Genomic DNA, 24,865 nt, shown 5'->3' on the forward strand with positions numbered 1-24,865 from the left:
CCAAACTAGGGGTTGCGACCCCATGTGGGGTCAGCTGATTTGAAAGTGGGGTCGCGAGAGAAACTCAGAATCAAACCAAAAACAATTGCAGCTTGGTTGTAAAAAAAAAAAGAAAAGAAAAAAAAATATTTCTCCCTTCAAACGTGGATCTAACTTTTGAACGGTTGGAGCTACAGTATAAGCTATTATGACCCCAATCCTGAAAGCTAAGACTCTCGGGAACACGTACAATGCTCACAAGCCGCCACAGGACTCTTTAGAATAGAGTAAACAGGACCAGGCCACAAATCAGACTGGAGGGAAAAGAACATTGTCAATGAAAGCAATGATGGTGTTATTTTCTACACAGAAGATCATATACAGTTATTGCCTGATGATCTTCTGAACTTCGGATACATTTCAGTTACTTCAAACCATACTTCCTTGAGATGAAAGTACTGTCAGACTGATTTGTAATACACTGTCATTGCCCCAAATAAAGAAGTTAACATTGGCTGTTGATTATATCACCCTATTTTTACACAGTGGGGGTCGCGAAATTGCATTGATATCAAAATTAGGTCACAGGCCAAAAAAGTTTGAACCCCTGTCATATAGTAGGACTAAGTGCCACTGCTTCAAATAATTGTCTTTCTTTTTTGGTGGTATGAATAAATGCCACTGTGTTTTCTTCCTCTGTGGTGTTTCTCCCCACAGCTCCACAGAAGGGGCTCTGAGGTGAGAGACAGACAAGGAGAGCATGATATCATATAAGTTTTGTTCCCTGTCAGATATTGATGTTTGGTCATTTAGATTTGTTATTCAAAAATATAACATATATACGTCTTTAGTTGAAAGTCTATAGTTAGGATTTTATTTAACGGAGGGGAGGGACCATACTTCCATGTTTTCTTACTCTGTGGTGTCCCTACCTGCCGCTGTTTCTGATACCATGTTTTCTTCCTCTATGGTGTATTGTCCTCCAGCTTCACCGGCGGGGCTCCACTATGAGCAGCAGTACTACTCTCCCTCCCATAGGCAGACTGGGCCACTATGAGATCAAAGGACTGCTTCTGTGTTTCCTTCACATCGTCAGGACCGTCTCGGACGGTCAGTCAGCAACACAATATTAAATACATGTAGAACACATACCAAGGTTGGGGTCAATTTGATTTCAGTTCCAGCCATTTCAGAAAGTAAACCAAATTCCAATTCAAAATTTTCCTGAAGAGGAAGAGAATTGGAATTGGAACGTCAGTGTACTTCCTGAATTGACTAGAATTTAAATGAAATTGGCCCCAACCCTGACACATACTGTATTATGTGCAATATGTTACAGTATCTCTATGGTCAGCACCACACAGTCACTTCTCTCTATTTTACTGTGTACTGTAGATCTCTACCTAAAATGGTTTGATGATGCATACCTAGATACTGAATGAATGCACTGTATATCCTATGTTGTGTTCATTTTACCTATATTATAGCTATTCTATTATTAGGCCTATATTCAAACATTTTCATTGGCCTCATCTGTGGAATTTCTGACTGTTGTGCGGTTTTAGCAGACATCGGTGTGCTACTTAGTGCACTACTTTTGGCCAGGGCCTGTTCAAAAGTTGTGCACTACAAAGGCAATATGGTGTCATTTGGGATGCAGACCTGGTCATTGTGTAATCTTCTGGGTGTTTCTGCCTGTTGACCTGCTACAGAAGCTGTCTCAGTGTCTGTCACTCTCCTGTTGTGTCTCTGTCTCTAGACACCCTGCTGGCCTACTGGAACAAGGTCAATCCTCAGGACATCATCAACTTCCTCAGTCTACTGGAGTGAGTACAAGATCACAATAGAATAGGTTCTGTTCTAGTTAGTCTGCTGGAGTGAATCCAGAGAACATCTGTGTGGATGCAGTACTAGAATATAATAGGTTATATTATCTTGTGTGGATGCAGGACTAGAATATAATAGGTTATATTATCTTGTGTGGATGCAGGCCTAGAATATAATAGGTTATATTCGCTTGTGTGGATGCAGGATTAGAATATAATAGGTTATATTCTCTTGTGTGGATGCAGGATTAGAGTCAGGATTTTTTTTAAACTAGTTAATGTCAGAATAAGGTGTGTGTGTGTGTGTGTGTGTGTGTGTGTGTGTGTGTGTGTGTGTGTGTGTGTGTGTGTGTGTGTGTGCGTGTGCGTGTGCATAGGCAATCGTTTTTAAACACAGCCACTATGAAAAATATTCCTAGGTGGATTTGATGGAACACAAATATTTCGCTACACCCGCAATAATGTTGTCTAAATACAGTATGTGTATGCAACCAATTGAATTTGATTTGATTTGGAATTGCAGTCTTGGGAGTATTTTGAACTCCATTTGAACTCCATTTGAACTCCACCCTGACTTTCCATAATGCTCTGTTGTGTTGTTGACACATACTGAACCGGTTTTACTCCCTTACCCTTTCATCTGGCTACTGTAACCTACAGTGCGAAAGTATTCACCCGCCTTGGCCTTTTTCCTATTTTGTTGCCTTACAACCTGGAATTAAAATAGATTTTTGGGGGGTTTGTATCATTTTATTTACACAACATGCTAACCACTTTTAAGATGTAAAATATGTTTTATTGTGAAACAAACAAGAAATAAGACAAAAAAACTGAAAACTTGAGCTTGGATAACTATTCACCCCCCCAAAGTCAATACTTTGTAGAGCTACCTTTTGCAGCAATTACAGCTGCAAGTCTCTTGGGGTATGTCTTTATACGCTTGGCACATCTAGCCACTGGGATTTTTGCCCATTCTTCAAGGCAAAACTGCTCCAGATCCTTCAAGTTGGATGGGTTCCGCTGGTGTATAGCAATCTTTAAGTCATACCACAGATTCTCAATTGGATTGAGGTCTGGGCTTTGACTAGGCCATTCCAAGACATTTAAATGTTTCCCCTTAAACCACTCAAGTGTTGCTTTAGCAGTGTGCTTGGGGTCATTGTCCTGCTGGAAGTTGAACCTCCGTCCCAGTCTCAAATCTCTGGAAGACTGAAACAGGTTTCCCTCAAGAATTTCCCTGTATTCAGCGCCATCCGTCATTCCTTCAATTCTGACCAGTTTCCCAGTCCCTGCCGATGGAAAAACATCCCCACAGCATGATGCTGCCACCAGCATGCTTCACTGTGGGGATGGTGTTCTCGGGGTGATGAGAGGTGTTGGGTTTGCACCAGACATAGCATTTACCTTGATGGCCAAAAAGCTCAATTTTAGTCTCATCTGACCAGAGTACCTTCTTCCATATGTTTGGGGAGTCTTCCACATGCCTTTTGGTGAACACCAAACGTGTTTGCTTATTTTTTTCTTTAAGCAATGGCTTTTTTTCTGGCCACTCTTCCATAAAGCCCAGATCTGTGGAGTGAATGGCTTAAAGTGGTCCTATGGACAGATACTCCAATCACCGCTGTGGAGCTTTGCAGCTCTTTCAGGGTTATCTTTGGTCTCTTTGTTGCCTGTCTGATTAATGCCCTAATTCCCTGGTCCGTGAGTTTTGGTGGGCGGCCCTCTCTTGGCAGGTTTGTTGTGGTGCCATATTCTTAAAAAAAAAAATTATAATGGGTTTAATGGTGCTCCGTGGGATGTTCAAAGTTTCAGATATTTTTTTGTAACCCAACCCTGATCTGTACTTCTCCACAACTTTGTGGAGGCACAGCACACCAACATCAAAACCTCATCCCAACTGTAAATTATGGTGGAGGGAGCATCATGGTTTGTGGCTGCTTTGCTGCCTCAGGGCCTGGACAGCTTGCTATCATCGAAGGAAAAATTAATTCCCAAGTTTATCAAGACATTTTGCAGGGGAACGTTAGGCTATCTGTCCGCCAATTGAAGCTCAACAGAACTTGGGTGATACAACAGGACAACGACCTAAAACACAGAAGTAAATCAACAACAGAATGGCTTCAACAGAAGAAAATACACCTTCTGGAGTGGCCAAGTCAGAGTCCTGACCTCAACCCGATTGAGATGCTATGGCAAGAGAGCAGTTCACACCAGACATCCCAAGAATAATGCTGAACTGAAACAGTTTTGAAAAGAGGAATGGTGTCACGTTCCTGACCTTATTTTCCTTTGTTTAGTCTTTATTTAGTTGGTCAGGACGTGAGCTGGGTGGGTATAGTCTATGTTCTGTGTTTCTATGTTTAGGTTTGTCATATTGGCCTGATATGGTTCTCAATCAGAGGCAGGTGTTTTGTGTTGTCTCTGATTGGGAACCATATTTAGGTAGCCTGTTTTTCACTGTTGGTTTGTGGGTGATTGTTTCCTGTGTCAGTGTTTGTGCCACACGGGACTGTTTTGGTTAGATTTACTTTTGTTATTTTGGATTGTGTCTTGTTCAGTTTATTATATTAAAACCATGGACACTTACTACGCTGCGTCTTGGTCCGATCCCAGCTACACCTCCTCTTCAGACGAAGAGGAGGAAATCTGCCGTTACAGAATCACCCACCAACCAAGGACCAAGCAGCGTGGTGAAGGACAGCAGCAGCAGTGGCAAAATACACAGGACTCCTGGACATGGGAAGAAATTCTGGACGGTAAGGGACCCTGGGTGCAAGCTGGAGAATATCGCCGCCCTCGTGAAGAGCTGGAGGCAGCTAAAGCCGAGAGGCGGTGGTATGAGGAGGCAGCACGGAAGCCAGAGAGGCAGCCCCAAAAATGTATTGGGGGGGGGAGTCTCAGGGAGTGTGGCGAAGTCAGGTAGGAGACCTGCGCCAACTCCCCGTGCTTACCGTGAAGAGCGAGAGTACGGGCAGACACCGTGTTATGCGGAAGAGCGCACGTGTCTCCTGTACGTGTGCATAGCCCGGTGCGGTACATCCCAGCTCCTCGTATCGGCCGGGCTAGAGTGTGCATCGAGCCAGGTGCCATGAAGCCGGCTCAACGCATCTGGTCTCCAGTGCGTCTCCTTGGGCCGGTGTACATGGCACCAGCCTTACGCATGGTGTCCCCCGTTCGCCAGCACAGCCCAGTGCGGGTTATTCCACCTCGCCGCACTGGCCGGGCTAAGGGGAGTATTCAGCCAGGTAAGGTTGGGCAGGCTCGGTGCTCAAGAGCTCCAGTACGCCTTCACGGTCCGGTATATCCGGTGCCACCTCCTCGCACCAGCCCAGTATCACCAGTGCCAACACCACGCACCAGGCTTCCTGTGCGTCTCCAGAGCCCTGTTCCTCCTCCACGCACTCGCCCTGTGGTGCGTGTCTCCAGCCCGGTACCACCAGTTCCGGCACCACGCACCAAGCCTCCTGTGCGCCTCAGCAGGCCATAGTCTGCCACCTGCCCAGCGCTGCCCGTCTGCCCAGCGCCGTCTGAGCTGTCCGTCTGCCCAGCGCCGCCTGCGCTGCCCGTCTGCCCAGCACCGTCAGAGCCGTCAAAGCCGCCCGTCTGTTCTGAGCCGCTAGAGCCGTCCGTCAGTCAGGAGCCGCTAGAGCCGTCCGTCAGTCAGGATCCGCCATAGCCGTCCGTCAGTCAGGATCCGCCATAGCCGCCCGCCAGTCAGGAGCCGCCAGAGCCGCCCGCCAGTCCGGAGCCCCCAGAGCCGGCCGCCAGTCAGGAGCTGCCAGAGCCGCCCGCCAGTCAGGAGCTGCCAGAGCCGCCCGCCAGTCAGGAGCTGCCAGAGCCGCCCGCCAGTCAGGAGCTGCCAGAGCCGCCCGCCAGTCAGGAGCTGCCAGAGCCGCCCGCCAGTCAGGAGCTGCCAGAGCCGCCCGCCAGCCAGGAGCTGCCAGAGCCGCCCTCAGTCATGAGCTACCTCTCAGTCATGAGCTACCCCTCAGTCATGAGCTACCTCTCAGTCATGAGCTACCCCTCAGTCATGAGCTACCCCTCAGTCATGAGCTACCCCTCAGTCATGAGCTGCCCTTCAGTCCGGAGTTGCCCCTCAGTCCGGAGCTGCCCCTCAGTCCGGAGCTGCCCCTCCGTCCAGAGGCGCCAATCAGTCCAGTGGGGTTATTTTTGGAGGGTCGCCGTTCCGAGGAGGCCACGGAAGCGGGGATTGACTATGGTGGAGTGGGGACCACGTCCAGCGCCAGAGCCGCCACCGTGGACAGACGAAGAGGAGGAAATCAGCCATTACAAATGGTCAAAAATTCCTCCTGACCGTTGTGCAGGTTGGATCAGCAACTACAGAAAACGTTTGATTGAGGTTATTGCTGCCAAAGGAGGGTCAACCAGTTATTAAATCCAAGGGTTCACATACTTTTTCCACCCTGCCCTGTGAATGTTTACACGGTGTGTTCAATAAAGACATAAAAACGTATAATTGTTTGTGTGTTATTAGTTTAAGCAGACTGTGTTTGCTTCAGGTCAGATCAAATTTTATGACCAATTTATGCAGATGTCCAGGTAAATCCAAATGGTTCACATGCTTTTTCTTGCCACTGTATAACAATCACTTATCAAGTGATTGATGTTGTTGCCCTATTTGCATACCACTTAGTCAACTATGTGATGTACAAGACTATTATTTGCAAATAACATCTATGAGCTAAAGTGTTATTAATCCGGACCTCGTAAATCTCTTTCAGGACATGCCTGGTGCAGTTCCGTTACGTTGGAAAGAGAAACATTGGCAGGTAGGATGATGTTTGGATTACGTACAGCACTAAAAGATAGTGCTACTAAGTTTGTCCTAAACAGGTACATGGTACGTGCGTCTCTGTGTGTATTTGTAGGAGTAAGAATGCTTGGATGTCCAACCTAAGGTTCCTCGCTAGTCCAATAAATTATATTATAATTATTGTCCCCCACACATCTTTAGGCTTGGTTGTCAAAGGTTGTTATTATTTTTTTGTTATTGCTAATAAATTATTGTTAATGCATCTACACTTATCTTTAGGTGTACGTGTGTTTCTGAGTCTGGTTTATCCGGTTTAGGTTTCCTGCTAGTCCAATACCTGAGTCATGACTCCCTAGTTGTTTAAGTTCAGTGGAGTGTATTGTTGAGTCTCTGTTTGTACGTCTGTTTGTGGGAGTCAAGACTAGGGCTGTTACGGTGACCGTATTGCCGCCACACTGGCGGTCACGAGTCATTAAGCCAGTCAAATTAAGTCTTCTCCAAGCTCTGATGCTGCTGACGGTCATTAGTAGCCTACCAAACTTGCTAAATGCCTGGTACTCAGCACCATATTGTCCCTCTAATCACTCTGACATCAATGCAAAACACTTCATGAGAGCCCAAGAGCCCATGTTGCGCAACATTTCTATAAACCGAATCAAATGTTATGTCACATACACATGTTTAGCAGATGTTATTGTGGGTGTAGTGAAATGCTTGTGTTTCTAGCTCCAGCAGTGCAGTAATATCTACAATTCACAACAATACACACAACCTAAAAGTAAAAGAATGGAATTAAGGAATATATAAATATTAGGATGAGCAATGTCGGAGTGGCATACAGTAGAATAGAATATACTATATACATATGAGATGAGTAAAGCAAAAATATTTAAACATTATTAAAGTAGCCAGTGATTTCAAGTCTATGTATATGGGGCAGCAGCTGTCGTGGAAATATTCAGTCAGTAATATTTCTCAAATACCGGAGCCTGTGAGTTCAAATAGACTTTTATTACAATATAATAAAATCCGAGCTGGTTCATGAAAACAACTACTTTTCCAGTCTTGGCACACACTCCTTATACAGGTTACAACCTTACGTCACACACATAGTAACTCCTCTGTATGATTCAGCCACTCTGGCATTTGGCCACCATTATCCTTTTTGCCTTGCACTAATTTTAGTTTGGTTTCCCCTGTTTCGAGACAAGTGCATAATAATGGTCCATTCAAAATCAAAACAAATTTCACACATATTATTTAGTATATGTAAAGACAAGATTAAATCAAGAATAGTCGATGGGTGACAATATTGGCCTATAACTTGTGAATTATATATTATCACTTGTGAATGATGCCCAGCGTAAGGCAAGAAACAATGCCTTTTTTTTCTCAACTTTTTCTAATCATAGTCACTTAAGCTGTGATACAAGGTTTGTATCACAGCTTAAGTGGACAAATAACTTAAGTTAAGCACATTAATTAAGCACATTATTCCACTTTACTCTCTCCAAATCAATCATCAAGTTTGCAGACGACATGACAGTTGTAGGCTTGATTAAAAACAACGACGCGACAGCCTACAGGGAGGAGATGAGTGTGGTGTCAGGAAAATAACCTCTCACTCAACGTCAACAAAACAAAGGATATGACATTGGACTTCAGGAAACAGCAGAGGGATCACCCCCCTATCTACATCGACGGGACAGCATTGGAGAAGGTGGAAAGTTTTATGTTCCTCTGCGTACATATCACTGACAAACTGAAATGGACCACCCACACAGACAGTGTGGTGAAGAAGGCGCAACAGCATCTCTTCAACCTCAGGAGGCTGAAGAAATTTGGCTTGTCACCTAAAACCCTCACAAACTTTTACAGATGCACAATTGAGCGCATCCTGTCGGGCTATATCACCGCCTGGAACTGCAACTGCACCGCCCACAACCACAGGGCTCTCCAGAGGGTGGTGCGGTCTGCACAAAGCATCATCGGGGCAAACTAACTGCCCTCGAGGAGACCTACAGCACCCGATGTCACAGGAAGGCCAAAAAGATCATCAAGTACAACAACCACCCAAGCCACTGCCTGTTCATCCTGCTACCATCCAGAAGGCGAGGTCAGTACAGGTGCATCAAAGCTGGGACCGAGGGATTGAGAAATAGCTTCTATCTCAAGGCCATCAGACTGCTAAACAACAAACACTAACTCAGAGAGGCTGCTGCATACATTGAAACCAAATCACTGGACACTTTAATGAATGGATCACTAGTCACTTTAAACAACGCCACTTTAAATAATGCCATTTTAATAATGTTTACATATCTTACATTACTCATATCACATGTATATAATGTATTTTATACCATCTACTGCACCGTGCCTATGCCGCTCGGCCATCGCTCATCCATATACTTTTATGTACATATTCTCATTCACCCCTTTAGATTTGTGTGTATTAGGTAGTTGTTGGGGAATGAAAAACAGACTGAAAAACAGCTTCTATCTCAAGGCCATCAGACTGTTAAACAGTCATCTCTAGCATAAAGAGGCTGCTGCCTACATACAGACTTGAAATCATTGGCCACTTTAATAAATGGAACACTGGTCACTTTAATAATGCCACTTTAATAATGTTTACATATCTTGCATTACTCATCTCATATTTATTCTATACTATCGATTGCATCTTAGTCTACGCCGCTCTGACATTGCTCATCCATATATTTATATATTTTTATTCCATTCCTTTACTTAGATTTGTGATATTAGGTATTTGTTGTGCAATTGTTAGATATTGCTGCACTGTCGGAACTAGAAGCACAAGCATTTCGCTACACTCGCAATAACATCTGCTAACCATGTGTATGTGACCAATAAAATTTGATTTGATTTGGTGTAGAGCCTAACTGGCATACATAAGTAGCGTGTAAAGTTCCAAGTTTGGGGAAGATAATGTTCACCATAAAAATGCACCTTTATAATAAAAGCATTACATGCATAATCGCATTTGCAGTCACTTTTGATAATGGTGTTTTCCTTCTAATGGAACGTTTGCGCTTATAGCCTACTGCTGTGTGCGCATTTCTGCGCTTATAATGTGAAGAAATAGCCTAATAGTTTATCAACATTTTAAGTCAAATGTTCTGATCTGTTGTGTCAGTCTCATTGTGTAAAAAAGTTTTTGTTGATGCTAGTGGTTGTATTAATTTGGGATCTATCGCATCACACAACTGTCCCAGACTGTGCACAGAATAGAATAGGTCAACTTTTGCTCGTGCTTTTGCTGTTCGTTAGGCTTACTCATCTTGTTGGCTGACGAAAAGTAAATGTGGACGGTACTTCCAATATCTTTAATATGCACTTTGTTGCGTCCCTGATGTGTCTGTCTTCACTTGTAGCCTGTGAGAAAGACCTGATCACGTGATGGAGAGCCATGTGAGTGAGAGGTGCTTCGGAGCACGCAGCACTCAGGGAGAAGGGAATTATAATTATAATATTCAGCCTAAGGGCACAACGGCCACTGGCCGCAAAAGGCATGGATTTTTTTAGGGGGCATTACGGCCACACAAAGGGTATGCCGCCGGGAAATTCGAGGTATTATCAAGTGCTTGTCAAATTGTGAATAAGTGACTGGTGTAGTGTGTATAGCCTACGCAAAAAAACAAAGCAGAACTCATGCCTTTCATGCAACTTTTTTCAAATCATCATTAGAGTCGCATTATGCATTTATTAAAAGTCACATATAGCCCAACGTTTGTAGAATAACTAAAATTACATTAATAACTGTAAATTAAGCATATAAGAGTACCTATTTCTTTGTTAACCGCTCAACACAGAATAACCGCATGTGCACACTCCCTCAGATCGTTTGGAGAAAAGGACAACTCAAAGTATATTATTCTGTTCTTCTGAAATAGACTACATTTTCTTTATATACCGCCACAGCCCTAGTCAAGACACCTGGGTGTTCCCTGCCAATACATTATATCATAGTCATTGTCTCTCTCCACCCATCTTATAGTAATGTGTGTGTGTGTGCGTGCGCGTGCGTGTCGGCGGCGTGTGTGTATAGGAGTCAGGATGCCTGGGTGTCCAAGCTGTTCTCTTCAGACAGGAAGTCCCAGACCATGCCTGTGATGCGCTGCAGAGCCGGCCTAATGCAGAGCAGGCTTCAGCAGTTCAGCACCATGGATACCTCTCTCACACTCAACATAGGTAAATGAGTATGATGCTATCCCTTCCCACTTCCCTCTCTCAAACTGTAAGTTTGCACATACATACAGTTGAAGTCGGAAGTTTACATACACTTAGGTTGGAGTCATTAAAACTTGTTTTTTCAACCACTCCACAAATTTCTTGTTAACAAACTGTAGTTCTAGCAAGTCGGTTAGGACATCTACTTTGTGCGTGACACAAGACATTTTTCCAACAATTGTTTACAGACAGATTATTTCACTTATAATTCACAGTATCACAATTCCAGTGGGTCAGAAGTTTAAATGCACTAAGTTGACTGTGCCTTTTAAACAGCTTGGAAAATCCCAGAAAATTATGTCATGGCTTTAGAAGCTTCTGATAGGCTAATTGACATCATTTGAGTCATTTGGAGGTGTACCTGTGGATGTATTTCAAGGCCTACCTTCAAACGCAGTGACTCTTTGCTTGACATCATGCTTGACATCATGGGAAAATCTAAAGAAATCAGCTAAGACCACAGAAAATAAATTGTAGACCACAAGTCTGGTTCATCCTTGGGAGCAATTTCCAAACGCCTGAAGGTACCACGTTCATCTGTACAAACAATAGTATGCAAATATAAACACCATGGAACCACACCGCCGTAATACCGCTCAGGAAGGTGACGCGTTCTGTCTCCTAGAGATGAACGTACTTTGGTGCGAAAAGTGCAAATCAATCCCAGAACAACAGCAAAGGACCTTGTGAAGATGCTGGAGGAAACAGGTACAAAAGTATCTATATCCACAGTAAAACAAGTCCTATATCGCCATAACCTGAAAGGCTGCTCAGCAAGGAAGAAGCCACTGCTCCAAAACCCCCATAAAAAAGCCAGACTGCGGTTTGCAACTGCACACGGGGACAAAGATTGTACTTTTTGGAGATGAAACAAAAACAGAACTGTTCGGTCATAATGACCATCGTTATGTTTGGAGAAAAAAGGGGGAGGCTTGCAAGCCGAAGAACACCATCGCAACCGTGAAGCACGGGGGTGGCAGCATCATGTTGTGGGGGTGCTTTGCTGCAGGAGGGACTGGTGCACTTCACAAATAGATGGCATCCTGAGGCAGGAAATTATGTGGATATATTGAAGCAACATCTCAAGACGTCAGTCAGGAAGTTAAAACTTGGTCGCAAATGTGTCTTCCAAATGGACAATGATCCCAAGCATACTTCCAAAATTGTGGCGAAATGGCTTAAGGACAACAAAGTCAAGGTATTGGAGTGGCCATCACAAAGCCCTGACCTTAATCCTATAGAAAAGGAGGCCTATACCAACCTGACTCAGTTACACCAGCTCTGTCAGGAGAAATGGGCCAAAATTCACCCAATGTATTGTGGGAAGCTTTTGGAAGGCTACCAGAAACGTTTGACCCAAGTAAAACAATTTAAAGGCAATGCTACCAAATACTAATTGAGTGTATGTAAACTTCTGACCCACTGGGAATGTGATAAAAGCTGAAATAAATCATTATCTCTACTATTATTCTGACATATCACATTCTTAAAATAAAGTGGTGATCCTAACTGACCTAAAACAGGTAATTTTTACTAGGATTAAACATCAAGAATTGTGAAAAGCTGAGTTTAAATGTATTTGGCTAAGGTGTATGTAAACTTCCAACTTCAACTGTATACTGTACTTACTTCTTAAACCATAATATGGGCTTGCAAAGTAGCCATTGAATATGGTGATTCTCCTTTAAACTTGCCATTCACCAGCTTTTCAAGCTTAATAATGTCAAAATACATTCGGTACTTACCAAAGAATGGAGTTTCGCTAAGCAACTATCGTCATTACTGCCGTTCCACCTGGTATGTACTTCCATAAAAGGTCTAAATAAAAAGTTACATGCAGCTGAAAAAATGCCTGTCTGGAAAGAATTTAAAATTAAAATGTTGCAGGTGTGCATGAGCCAACTCTTCTGCACGTCCAGCAATACACTAAATAAAGCCTATCTAGAAATATACAATAACTGTAAAAACATACCCTATATTGTCTACTGAATCTATTATATATTATTGCATTTTGTGTAACGCAGGTGAAACAACAGATTGATATGACATTCATACAGTGTTGTAGGTGATCAAATCAATGACCTTTCCTGCTGCTGGATCAGCCGACCTGTGCGTGGCAGTAATGAATGATTTTATTGGAGGTGCAGAAGAGGTGGAGTTGGTGCATGCACACTTGCAAAAAAAAAATGACTGATTCTTTCCAGACAAGGCATTTTTCCGGTTGCATGTGACTTTTTATTTAGACCTTTTTTGGAACTACATACCGAGCGAAAACAGCAGTAGTTGCTCAGCAGAATTAATTGGTAAGTATTTCAAGTTGAATGGCTGCTTCCTGGGCTTAAAGGAGAATCGCCATATTCAACGTCTCCTGTAAGCCCAGATTGTGGTTCACTCGCTGCTATAGCTTGACTATGAGCCCTCCAAAACATATGCTATAGATTTACATAATATCATTCAGTTACATAATGATATTCACTATACACTGTCTTCTTTTACACTCTTATTTAGGTGCTACTCTGATATACAATTCACTGTCCCAATTTTGATACTGAGCCATCCCAATATTCCACTGTAGTATATGACTCTCTCTCTCTCTCTCCTTCCTGGTGTGTGGTCCCAGGGGCTGGTCCCTCGGAGGCAGAGGTCCACCACCAGGCTGTGTTGGAGGGTAATATCTCTACTGAGGCCTGCCTCAGTGTACTGGACGTCCTCTCACACTTCACTCAGTGCTTCAAGGTCAGTACTAGACCTCTTTATTGACCACATGACCTGACCAAAAACAATTCCAAGCCCTAGTTATGGACTAGTTCAAATTCAAATGAGGTTAGCATCAGATCATGTGAATGATTGGTTGGTATTTGAAAACTATATAGATTTTTTTGTGTGGATCCATTGATTGACTGAATGATTGTCCTCAGAACCAGCTGCTGGACAGCGACGGCCAAAATCCCCTGATGAAGAAGGTTTTTGACATCTATCTGAACTTTCTGAAAGTCGGCCAATCAGAGGCTGCCCTCAAACACGTCTTCGCCTCCCTCCGGGCTTTCATCAACAAGGTGGGAACAAAAAGACTCATAATTTTAAAGGCTGGAGATAACATAAGTAATCAGGTGATTTATAGATGGAAAATAGGCCCAGGTGCTCAAATTGCAGTCTCATTGATTATGGATTAAATATGGATTTTTGCTATGGCTTATTAAATGCTTGTTTTAATGTACTTCATTACTACATACAATGTATACTATATATAAATACTGAATATTGATATTATTACCAAAATACTGCTTGCCTCGTAACGTTGGTATTTTGTTGTCAGTTCCCAGCGGCGTTGTTCAAGGGCCGCGTGACTCTGTGTGCGGCTCTGTGCTACGAGGTTCTGAAGTGCTGTGTGTCTAAGATGGGTCTGATGCGGGCCGAGGCCTCCGCTCTGCTCTACCTGCTGATGAGGAACAACTATGAGTACACCAAGAGGAAGACCTTCCTACGCACTCACCTACAGGTCAGATACAACATCCCCCTGAACGGCAAGGAACTGCCAACTGTCATTGATTGTTTAGTCAACTGCACAATGCAATGCTGATTCTGTTATTGTATCATCAGCAGTCCATCACTGTTATGATTATGTAATCAAAACACTTCAACTAAACACTATCCCCACGGTCATTAGTCCTCGCTGTGCAGTTTCAGCTATTAATCATTAATCATAACTCCCCTCACACAAATATATTTAATGTTCACACAAACATAAACAGTTACTATGAACAGTTAGTAGGAAAGGCTATAGAACAGCTGGAAACTGAAATCAATGCAGATTTGACATCACAGTACTTTGATTGCTTTGATAATCTGACCAAAGAATGTGAATTAAATACAGACCGCCTGTTTAGTTTCCTAACCTCCACTAACAATCGGTTAAGTGTCAGAGACCTACTCCATGCTTTCACAAAGTGTCACGGGACTCATATCTACCACATCATCCATGGTGAAGTTAGTCACTGATTCCAATTTCCATCCCATAACGCATCCATTTGATGGAGGTGTTGTGTTCACATCTGTTCCCCTTTCCACTCTTCCTATTTCCTGGTCCAGATCATCATCGCGGTGAGCCAGCTGATCTCAGACGTGGCGCTGACTGGCAGCTCCCGCTTCCAGGAGTCCCTCTCCATCATCAACAACTTTGCCAACAGCGACAAAGCAATGAAGGTAACAGTTAGGAAAAGCTTGGCATGTGTATTTGTTGTAGGTGGTTATGACTTAAGTTTAGCTCCCAGGGTTACGTAATTGCTAGGCTTTATCTCGTAAGGCCGACATGGTCTTGAGTCTCCATCATCAACAACAGCGACAACAGTCACGAAACCTTTAAGGTAACCCTACAATAGAATATTATAATATGTAAGCAGAGGTCCGCTTTAGACCCTTTCTAATTACCAAACCTGTGTGCAAATATAGTTTGTTTTCCTTCGGACTGTGGTGAGTCGGACTGTGGTGAGTCTGACGGTGACTCGGACTGTGGGGGGTTTCATTCCCTTGGGTCTGTTCTTTGCCCAGTAGATACTGTACCTCTTCCATCTTCATTCAACAACTAGTTCTCCAACAGTGACAAAGCAGCTGTGGGATGAAGCTAACCTAGTGTAGAGTACAGACAGTCCTGCTGTAGGCAGCGTCAGAACCACAGGGACAGTGTGGGACTCCCATAATGAGGTTCAAAGGTGTGTCAATGAGACAGATATACTGCACTGTCTGTGGTTCTTTCATGAGTCATACTGCAGTTTGTTTATCTTCTTGGGTTGTTCCTCTGTCAAATATTAACTTTACTGTTGACTTGGAAAGAGAGATTTCAACATAAGATGTGTACATGATCGAAGTCTTGCTGCAGTCGGTAATATGTTGAAATGCATATCTGTCTGAGTTGTTTAAGACTCGTGTTAACTCCCAGAGCTAGCCTAATGCATAGGCTTTAGCTCATTGGGCTAATGCAGTCTTGAGTCAAATCAAATTGTATTTGTCACATACACATGGTTAGCAGATGTTAATGCGAGTGTAGCGAAATGCTTGTGCTTCTAGTTCCGACAATGCAGTAATAACCAATGAGTAATCTAACCTAACAATTTCACAACAACTACCTTATACACACAAGTGTAAAGGGATGGAGAATATGTACATAAAAATATATGAATGAGTGATGGTACAGAACGGCATAGGCAAGATGCAGTAGATGGTATAGTGTACAGTATATACATATGAGATGAGTAATGTAGGGTATGTAAACATTATATTAAGTGGCATTGTTTAAAGTGGCTAGTGATATGTTTTTTACATCAATTTTTCCATTATTAAAGTGGCTGGAGTTGAGTCAAGTATGTTGGCAGCAGCCACTCAATGTTACTGGTGGCTGATTAACAGTCTGATGGCCTTGAGATAGAAGCTGTTTTTCAGTCTCTCGGTCCCCGCTTTGATGCACCTGTACTGACCTCGCCTTCTGGATGATAGTGGGGTGAACAGGCAGTGGCTCGGGTGGCTCTTTGTGGTCTTCCTGTGACATCGGGTGGTGTAGGTGTCCTGGAGGGCAGGTAGTCGAGGGAAGGTAGTCGAGCAGATGACCATGATTGGATGCCTTGTGATTTTGCCTGTGAATACACTTTAGTCTCACTGGATGAGAGCACCTGCTAAATGACTCCGATGCAAATGCACTATGAAGAATGGGAACTGTGTTCTGGATTGTACCTTTTTTTCAATTTTCGCCTAAAATGACATACCCAAATCTAACTGCCTGTAGCTTAGGCCCTGAAGCAAGGACTTGCATATTCTTGATACCATTTGAATGGAAACACTTTGAAGTTTGTGAAAATGTGAAATTAATGTTGGAGATAATAACATATTAGATCTGGTAAAAGATAATGCAAACAAAAAAACAGCATCCCGGAGTCGCCTGTTCACTGTTGACGTTGGTGTTTTGCGGGTACTATTTAATGAAGCTGCCAGTTGAGGACTTGTGAGGGGTACTCAACTGGGATGCTGGCCTTCTAGGCAGAGTTGCAAAGAAAAAGCCATATCTCAGACTGGCCAATAAAAAGAAAAGATTAAGATCGGCAAAAGAACACAGACACTGGACAGAAGAACTCTGCCTAGAAGGCCAGCATCCTGGAGTCGCCTCTTCACTGTTGACATTGAGACTGGTGTTTTGCGGGTACTATTTAATGAAGCTGCCAGTTGAGGACTTGTGAGGCGTCTGTTTCTCAAACTAGACACTCTAATGTACTTGTCCTCTTGCTCAGTTGTGCACCGGGGCCTCCCACTCCTCTTTCTATTCTGGTTAGAGCCAGTTTGCGCAGTTCTGTGAAGGGAGTAGTGCACAGCGTTGCACCAGATCTTCAGTTTCTTGGCAATTTCTCACATGGAATAGCCTTAATTTCTCAGAATAAGAATAGACCGACGAGTTTCAGAAGAAAGTGCTTTGTTTCTGGCCATTTTGAGCCTGTAATCGAACCCACAAATGATGATGCTCCAGATTCTCAACTAGTCTAAAGAAGGCCAGTTTTATTGCTTCTTTAATCAGAACAACAGTTTTCAGCTGTGCTAGCATAATTGCAAAAGGGTTTTCTAATGATCAATAGCCTTTTAAAGTTATAAACTTGGATCAGCTAACACAACGTGCCATTGGAACACAGAAGTGATGGTTGCTGATAGTGTAGACATTCCATAAAAAATCTGCAGTTTCCAGCTACAATACTTATTTACAACATTAACAATGTGTACACTGTATTTCTGATCAATTTGATGTTATTTTAATTAATGGACAAAATAATTTTATTTTCTTTCAAAAACAAGGACATTTCTAAGTGATCCCAAACTTTTGAACGGTAGTGTATATAAATACATTTTTTTTATATATACAGTATATGTTCCTTTATTATTTCCCACAAACCCTACCACCCCTCCTCTAATTGGAGTAAACTATTTAACAACCACACTTAGGCTTCTACTTCCAGCTTATACATACTATATACATTTTACGGACACAATCTTTTTTACAATAGTTATATTTTGTTTTTAGTCCTATTTAGTTCTATTTGCCATATATTTTCAACTGTGCTATTTCATAGAGGTTCTGAACCTATGTAAATTTTACAAACACAATATATTTTATAATTATCTTGTTGTTATTAGACCCACCCTTCAGCTCCATTCAACCCCTCCCATCTATCTCTTAACACCATCCATATTGGATTTCTATTTGCCATATATTTTTCAACTGTGCTTTGATGCATCACAAAAGTACTGAACCTTTCTATTCTCATAGTTTCTACAGATTGTAAATTAAAGATAAACATTTTTGCTAAAAGTATTATTATATTATTGATCGATTGACTATGACTTTTCAAATGTAATTACATTTTTTTAACTAGGCAAGTCAGTGAAGAACAAATTCTTATTTTCAATGACTGCCTAGGAACAGTGGGTTAACTGCCTTGTTCAGGGGCAGAACGACAGATTTTTACCTTGTCAGCTCGGGGATTCGATCTTGCAACCTTCCGGTTACTAGTCCAACGCTCTAACCACTAGGCTACCTGCCACCCCAAATCACCCAGTATTGCTATCTTCAGCGTTAGCTCCAGGTAAATGTTGCAATTCTTCAGCCATTCCTGGACCTGTAACCAAAAACGAGCTACATATGGAAAGTATCAATATAAATTATCTAATGACTCTGCCTCCTCGCAGAAAAATCTGCAGAGCTGGGAAGGTTGTATCCCCCATATATATAACATTATATTGGTTGCAAGAATTTTGTATAATCATTTAAATTGAAAAATTCAAAGTTTTAAATCCAGCGTTGTTTTGCGTGTCAATTCATAATCCATGTGCCATGGAATCGTTACATCGAAAATATCTTCCCAACTATTTTGAAATCTACAGTATATGGCACAGCTGTAAATGTTTTGGTCCTTAAATGAATCTGGTATATATTTTTATTTATCACAATTTTCTTTAACCAATTTTGGTCTTTAATGCAGGGCCGACAGACAACTTCCTTACTTTTTCCCCCTTCCACTTGCCTCTTCCATTTTTGCGGCAATGCTGCAATTAGTTGGTTGTCATTTTGGGTAGAGCAGACATTTCCATATATTTTTGTTAGCTGCATGTGTGACATAACTCTGGCCTATTTTTATTTTGCCCTGTTTATCAAAAGTGTTGGAAAAACTTGTCAATAATCAACTGACTGGCTTTCTTGATGTCTATAGTATTCTCTCTGGTATGCAATCTGGTTTCCGCTCAGGTTATGGATGTGTCACTGCAACCTTAATGGTCCTAAATTATGTTACCATTGCCCTTGATTCTAAGCAATGTTGTTCTGCTATTTTTATTGACATGGCCAAAGCTTTTGAAACGGTAGACCATTCCATTCTAGTGGGCCGGCTAAGGAGTATTGGTATCTCTGAGGGGTCTTTGGCCTGGTTTGCTAACTACCTCTCAAAGAGTGCATTGTATAGTCAGAAAATCTGCTGTCTCAGCCAATGCCTGTCACCAAGTGAGTGACAGGCAGAGCTTGATGTAGTCACGTCATACAAGTACTTGGGAGTATGGCTAGATGGTGCACTGTCCTCTCAGCACATAAAGCTGCAGGCTAAAGTTAAATCTAGGTTTCCTCTATCGTAATCGCTCCTCTTTCACCCCAGCTGCCAAACTAACCCTGATTCAGATGACCATCCTAACCATGCTAGAATACAGAAACATAATTATAGATCAGCAGGTAAGGGTGCTCTCGAGCAGCTAGATGTTCTTTACCATTCGGCCATCAGATTTGCCAACAATGCTCCTAAGAGAACACATCACTGCACTCTACACTCCTCTGTAAACTGTTCATCTCTGTATACCTGTCGCAAGACCCACTGCCTCACTCTCCCCTATCTGAGACATCTACTGCAGCCCTCATCCTCCACATACAACACCCGTTCTGCCTGTCACATTCTGTTATAGGTCCCCAAAGCACACACATCCCTGGGTCGCTTGTCTTTTCAGTTCGCTGCAGCTAGCGACTGGAACAAGCTGCAACAAACACTCAAACTGGACAGTTTTATCTCAATCTCTTTGTTCAAAGACTCAATCATGGACAGTCTTACTGACAGTTGTGGCTGCTTTGCGTGATGTATTATTGTCTCTACCTTCTTGCCCTTTGTGCTGTTGTCTGTGCCCAATAATGTTTGTACCATGTTTTGTGCTGCTACCATGTTGTGTTGCTACCATCTTGTTGTCATGTTGTGCTGCTACCATGCTGTGTTGTCATGTGTTGCTGCCTTGCTATGTTGTTGTCTTAGGTCTCTATGTAGTGTTGTCTCTCTTGTTGTGATGTGTGTTTTGTCCTATATTTATGTTATTTATAAAAATAAAAAAAATATATATTTTCTTTGTATTTAAATGTTACATTTTTTAAAATTAATTTGTGAATTTATTTATTTATTTATTTTAAATCCCAGCCCCCGTCCTAGCTGGAGGTCTTTTGCCTTTTGGTAGGCCGTCATTGTAAATAAGAATTTGTTCTTAACTGACTTGCCTAGTTAAATAAAGGTTAAATAAATGTCTTAAAACATTTTAAACTCCACCAGTCCTATTTATGATATAATTTACAAAGATTATACCTTTTTTTAAATGTTATCAAAAAATAAAAAAAAATTATCAATTAGTATATTTGAGTTTAAACCACAATATTTGTTGTATTATTTGTTCTTTCTTTTCTGGTGGATTAAACTGAAATTGCGCCTCTATGGCTTTGCTATAGTTTTCCTATTCTGTTCCCCCTTTTACTGGAGTGTCAGAAAGTATGGATGCCATTTCAATGGTGGTTATTTCTGTGCCTCTCTCGATGGTGTCTATGGTGTTTAGATTTCCTCACTCATGGCTCTAACACACGCCCTTTATTAACAATTTTTCAAAGTAATGATACCCACTTCCCCGGGGAGTAGTTATGGTCTTTGTGCCTATTAATTGGTCAAGGCAACGTAGACCTTGTATTACAACCAATACTGAAGCGTCTGCCAATTTACTACTGGAGAATACGGGAGACCTTATGTCTTATACCAGTGTCACGCTTCAAATATCCCTGTTGGTGACAACACACATTACCAAAATTATTCACAGTTGCCTTCCTATTTCCACATATGTCACGGTTCCCCACCCCAATAGGGCATAAACCAACCTCTCTCCTTATTGCTACTACTAATACACACAAATCATGTTCAAACAAGGTTAGAGTATCATGCTGCTTTTCTAACCATGAATGTGGCTCTCCTCCAGAACTTATAGTTAACCTTCTATCACCATCCACATCCCCTCCTGTTATCCTTCTCAACCCAATTGAGATGGTTTGGGATGAGTTGGAGTGCAGAGTGAAGGAAAAGCAGCCAACAAGTGCTCAGCATATGAGGGAACTCCTTCAAGACTGTTGAAAAAGCATTCCTCGTGAAGCTGGTTGAGAGAATGCCAAGATTGTGCAAAGCTGCCTCAAGGCAAAGGGTGGCTACTTTGAAGAATCTAAAATACATTTTAACACTTTTTTGGTTACTACATGATTCTATATGTGTTATTTCATAGTTTTTATGTCTTCACTATTATTCTACAATGTAGAAATTTGTAAAATAAAGAAAAACCCTTGAACCAGTCCAAACTTTTGACTGGTACTGTAAATATATGCGGGAACACATTCGATTGGAGAACCATCTAATGAGTGAACATTTAGTTCATCTGAAACATTCTTACGAGAGTTTAAAAACAACATGTATTTCATTTTTGCCCGTAATAAGCACAAGTTTTAAATCAGCAAGGGATTCCTACATACCTATAAAATCTGACTGTAGTTTTGACACAGCCAGATCAACAGTCGGGACAATAGCATACATACTGTATTCTTAGGGCTGCACTCCCGTTAACGGGATCGATATGACAACAGCCAGTGAAAGTGCAGGGCGCCAAATTCAAACAACAGAAATCTCATAATTAAAATTCCTCAAGCATACAAGTATTTCACACCATTTTAAAGATACACTTCTTGTTAATCCCACCACAGTGTCCGATTTCAAAAAGGCTTTACAGCGAAAGCACCACAAGCGATTATGTTAGGTCACCGCAAAATCACAGAAATCACAAGGCCTTTTTCCAGCCAAAGACAGGAGTCACAAAAAGCAGAAATAGAGATAAAATGTATCACTAACCTTTGATGATCTTCATCAGATGACACTCATAGGACTTCATGTTACACAATACATATATGTTTTGTTCGATAAAGTTCATATTTATATACAAAAACCTCCTATGTTTACATTGGAGTTTACATTGGCGCAATGTTCAGAAATGCCTCCAAAATATCCGGAGAAATTGCAGAGAGCCACATCAAATAACAGAAATACTCATCATAAACTCTGATGAAAGATACATGTTTTACATATAATTAAAGATAAACTTGTTCTTAATGCAACCTCTGTGTCAGATTTCAAAAAAAGCTTTACGGCAAAAGCACCATATTCAATCATCTGAGAACAGCGTTCATCCACAAAAGCAAAGCATACAGTTACCCGTCAAATTGTGGAGTCAACAAAAGTCATAAATAGCATTATAAATCTTCACTTACCTTTGCTGATCTTCGTCGGAATGCACTCCCAGGACTCCCACTTCCACAAGAAATGTTTGTTTTGTTCGGTAATGTCCATCATTTATGTCCAAATAGCTACTTTTGTTAGCGCGTTTGGTAAACAAATCCAAAGTCAGGAAGCGTGTTCACTAAAAGCAGACGAAATCTCAAAAAGTTCCGTAACAGTCAGTAGAAACATGACAAACGATGTATTGAATCAGTGTCCGATTTCAACATAAATCTTCAATAATGTTCCAACCGGAGAATTCCATTGTCTTCAGAAGTGCGATGGAACAGAGCTCGCTCTCACATGAACGCGCATGGTCAGCTCATGTTCAGGTCATGGCAGACCTTACTCAATCCCCTCTCCTTCGGCCCCACTTCACAGTAGAAGCATCAGACAAGGTTCTAAAGACTGTTGACATCTAGTGGAAGCCGTAGAAAGTGCAAACTGACCCATATCCCACTGTGTATTTGATAGGCAACGAGTTGAAAACCTACAAACCTCAGATTTCCCACTTCCTGGTTGGATTTTTTCTCAGGTTTTTGCCTGCCATATGAGTTCTGTTATACTCACAGACATCATTCAAACAGTTTTAGAAACTTCAGAGTGTTTTCTATCCAATACTAATAATAATATGCATATGTTAGCAACTGGGACTGAGGAGCAGGCAGTTTACTCTGGGCACCTCTGGGCACCTTTTTAAATTTCACTTGCTTCACTCTGTCTGTGTGTGTCCAGTCGACAGCGTTCGCTGGGGAAGTGAAGGGACTGACCAAGCGTATCCGGACGGTGCTGATGGCCACGGCCCAGATGAGGGAGCATGAGAAGGACCCGGAGATGTTGCTGGACCTGCAGTACAGCCTGGCACGCTCCTACGCCTCCACCCCCGAGCTACGACGCACCTGGCTGGACAGCATGGCCCGGGCACACATCAAGAATGGAGATTTCTCAGAGGTACAGTCAGTGATGTATAGAAATATGTATGACTATCTGTATGTGAATATGTATGTCTATGGGTACTGTACTACACGCTCTCAAACACCTTTGACCTTTTACCCAAGTAATGTTGTACAATATATAAACAATATATGTGCACTGAGTGTATAAAGCATTAAGAACACCTGCTCTTTCAACGACATTTCAACGACTGACCAGGTGAATCCAGGTGAAAGCTATGATCCCTTATTGATGTCACCTGTTACATCCACTTCAATCAGTGTAGATGAAGGAGACAAGTTAAAGAAGTATTTTTAAGCCTTGAGACAATTGAGACATGGATTGTGTATGTGTGCCATTCAGAGGGTGAATGGGCGATAAAAGATGTAAGTGCCTTTGAACAGGGTATGGTAGTAGGTGCCAGGGGCACCGGTTTGTGTCAAGAACTGCAACGCTGCTGGGTTTTTCACACTGTCGTGGAAATTCAGTACTGAGAGCGACTTGGTCATTTCGTTAAAGAATCATCTTTATTTAATATTGATGAATTATTGCAATAATGAAACCGTTGAACCCACACTCTGAAGTGTGTTGCCGACTGCTTAGCTGATAATGAAAAAACTGATGTTATATAGGACCTAAAAATGCTTAGTCAGACTGGTTCCAACTCCCATAAGCCACCTTGGTTATATACACAGGATGGTGTTTTACCCCCAACCCGGCTTAGTTTCCCAGATGCCAGGAAGATGAGACAATGAGGCATTGTTCTAAACTCTTCCAGGCTATCTCTATCACGGGTCACACACGCCATATCTTGTCTATGAAATGCTAACTTTAGGTTTTTATCACCAAGCCATTGTCAGCTCAAGCTATCCCTAGCAAAACCCATTTCCTTGACCATACGCCTAGACTAACTGCAGGAAGCTAGAGTGGAAAGATGGCACCGGAGCAGAAGGCAGACGTTTTACGTGCCCCCAACCGATTGTGTTGTTTTGTTCATTTATCTGCGTTGTTTGTAACTTATTTTTTTTACTAATTTTGTACATAATGTTGCCGCTACCATCTCTTATGACCGAAAATAACTTCTAGACACAGTGTATTGTGTAACATGAAGTCCTATGAGTGTCATCTGATGAAGATCATCAAAGGTTAGTGATTCATTTTAGCTATATTTCTGCTTTTTGTGACTGCTATCTTTCGCTGGAAAAATGGCTGTGCTTATTGTGGTTTGGTGTGACCTAACATAATCGTTTGTAGTGCTTTCGCTGAAAAGCATATTTGAAATCGGACACTTTGGTGGGATTAACAACAAGATTACCTTTAAAATGGTATAAGAAACATGTATGTCTGAGGAATTTTAATTATGAGATTTCTGTTTTGAATTTGGCGCCCTGCACTTTCACTGGCTGTTGTCATATCATCCCGTTACCGGGATTGCAGCCATAAGAAGTTTTAATGCAACCGCTGTGTCAGAT

At 42.0% G+C, this 24,865-nt stretch overlaps 1 protein-coding gene across 5 annotated transcripts in view; it reads left to right on the forward strand.

The window, feature by feature from the left end:
• The window catches only part of LOC139534497 (dedicator of cytokinesis protein 11-like), a 107,013-nt gene that overhangs the window by 62,834 nt on the left and 19,314 nt on the right, over positions 1–24,865 (forward strand). For 3 of the 5 annotated variants that reach the window (XM_071333677.1, XM_071333673.1, XM_071333675.1), the window contains 10 exons: positions 697–717; positions 966–1,089; positions 1,739–1,805; positions 6,548–6,595; positions 10,652–10,794; positions 13,454–13,569; positions 13,752–13,889; positions 14,150–14,332; positions 14,923–15,036; positions 23,196–23,411. In XM_071333677.1, coding sequence (XP_071189778.1) covers positions 697–717; positions 966–1,089; positions 1,739–1,805; positions 6,548–6,595; positions 10,652–10,794; positions 13,454–13,569; positions 13,752–13,889; positions 14,150–14,332; positions 14,923–15,036; positions 23,196–23,411 — 1,170 coding nt within the window. The remainder of the gene's footprint in view (positions 1–696; positions 718–965; positions 1,090–1,738; positions 1,806–6,547; positions 6,596–10,651; positions 10,795–13,453; positions 13,570–13,751; positions 13,890–14,149; positions 14,333–14,922; positions 15,037–23,195; positions 23,412–24,865) is intronic. The other 2 variants (XM_071333674.1, XM_071333676.1) reach the window with 1 other exon arrangement.

This window comes from Salvelinus alpinus, chromosome 11, assembly GCF_045679555.1.
Source record: "Salvelinus alpinus chromosome 11, SLU_Salpinus.1, whole genome shotgun sequence".
Lineage (NCBI taxonomy): Eukaryota > Metazoa > Chordata > Actinopteri > Salmoniformes > Salmonidae > Salvelinus > Salvelinus alpinus.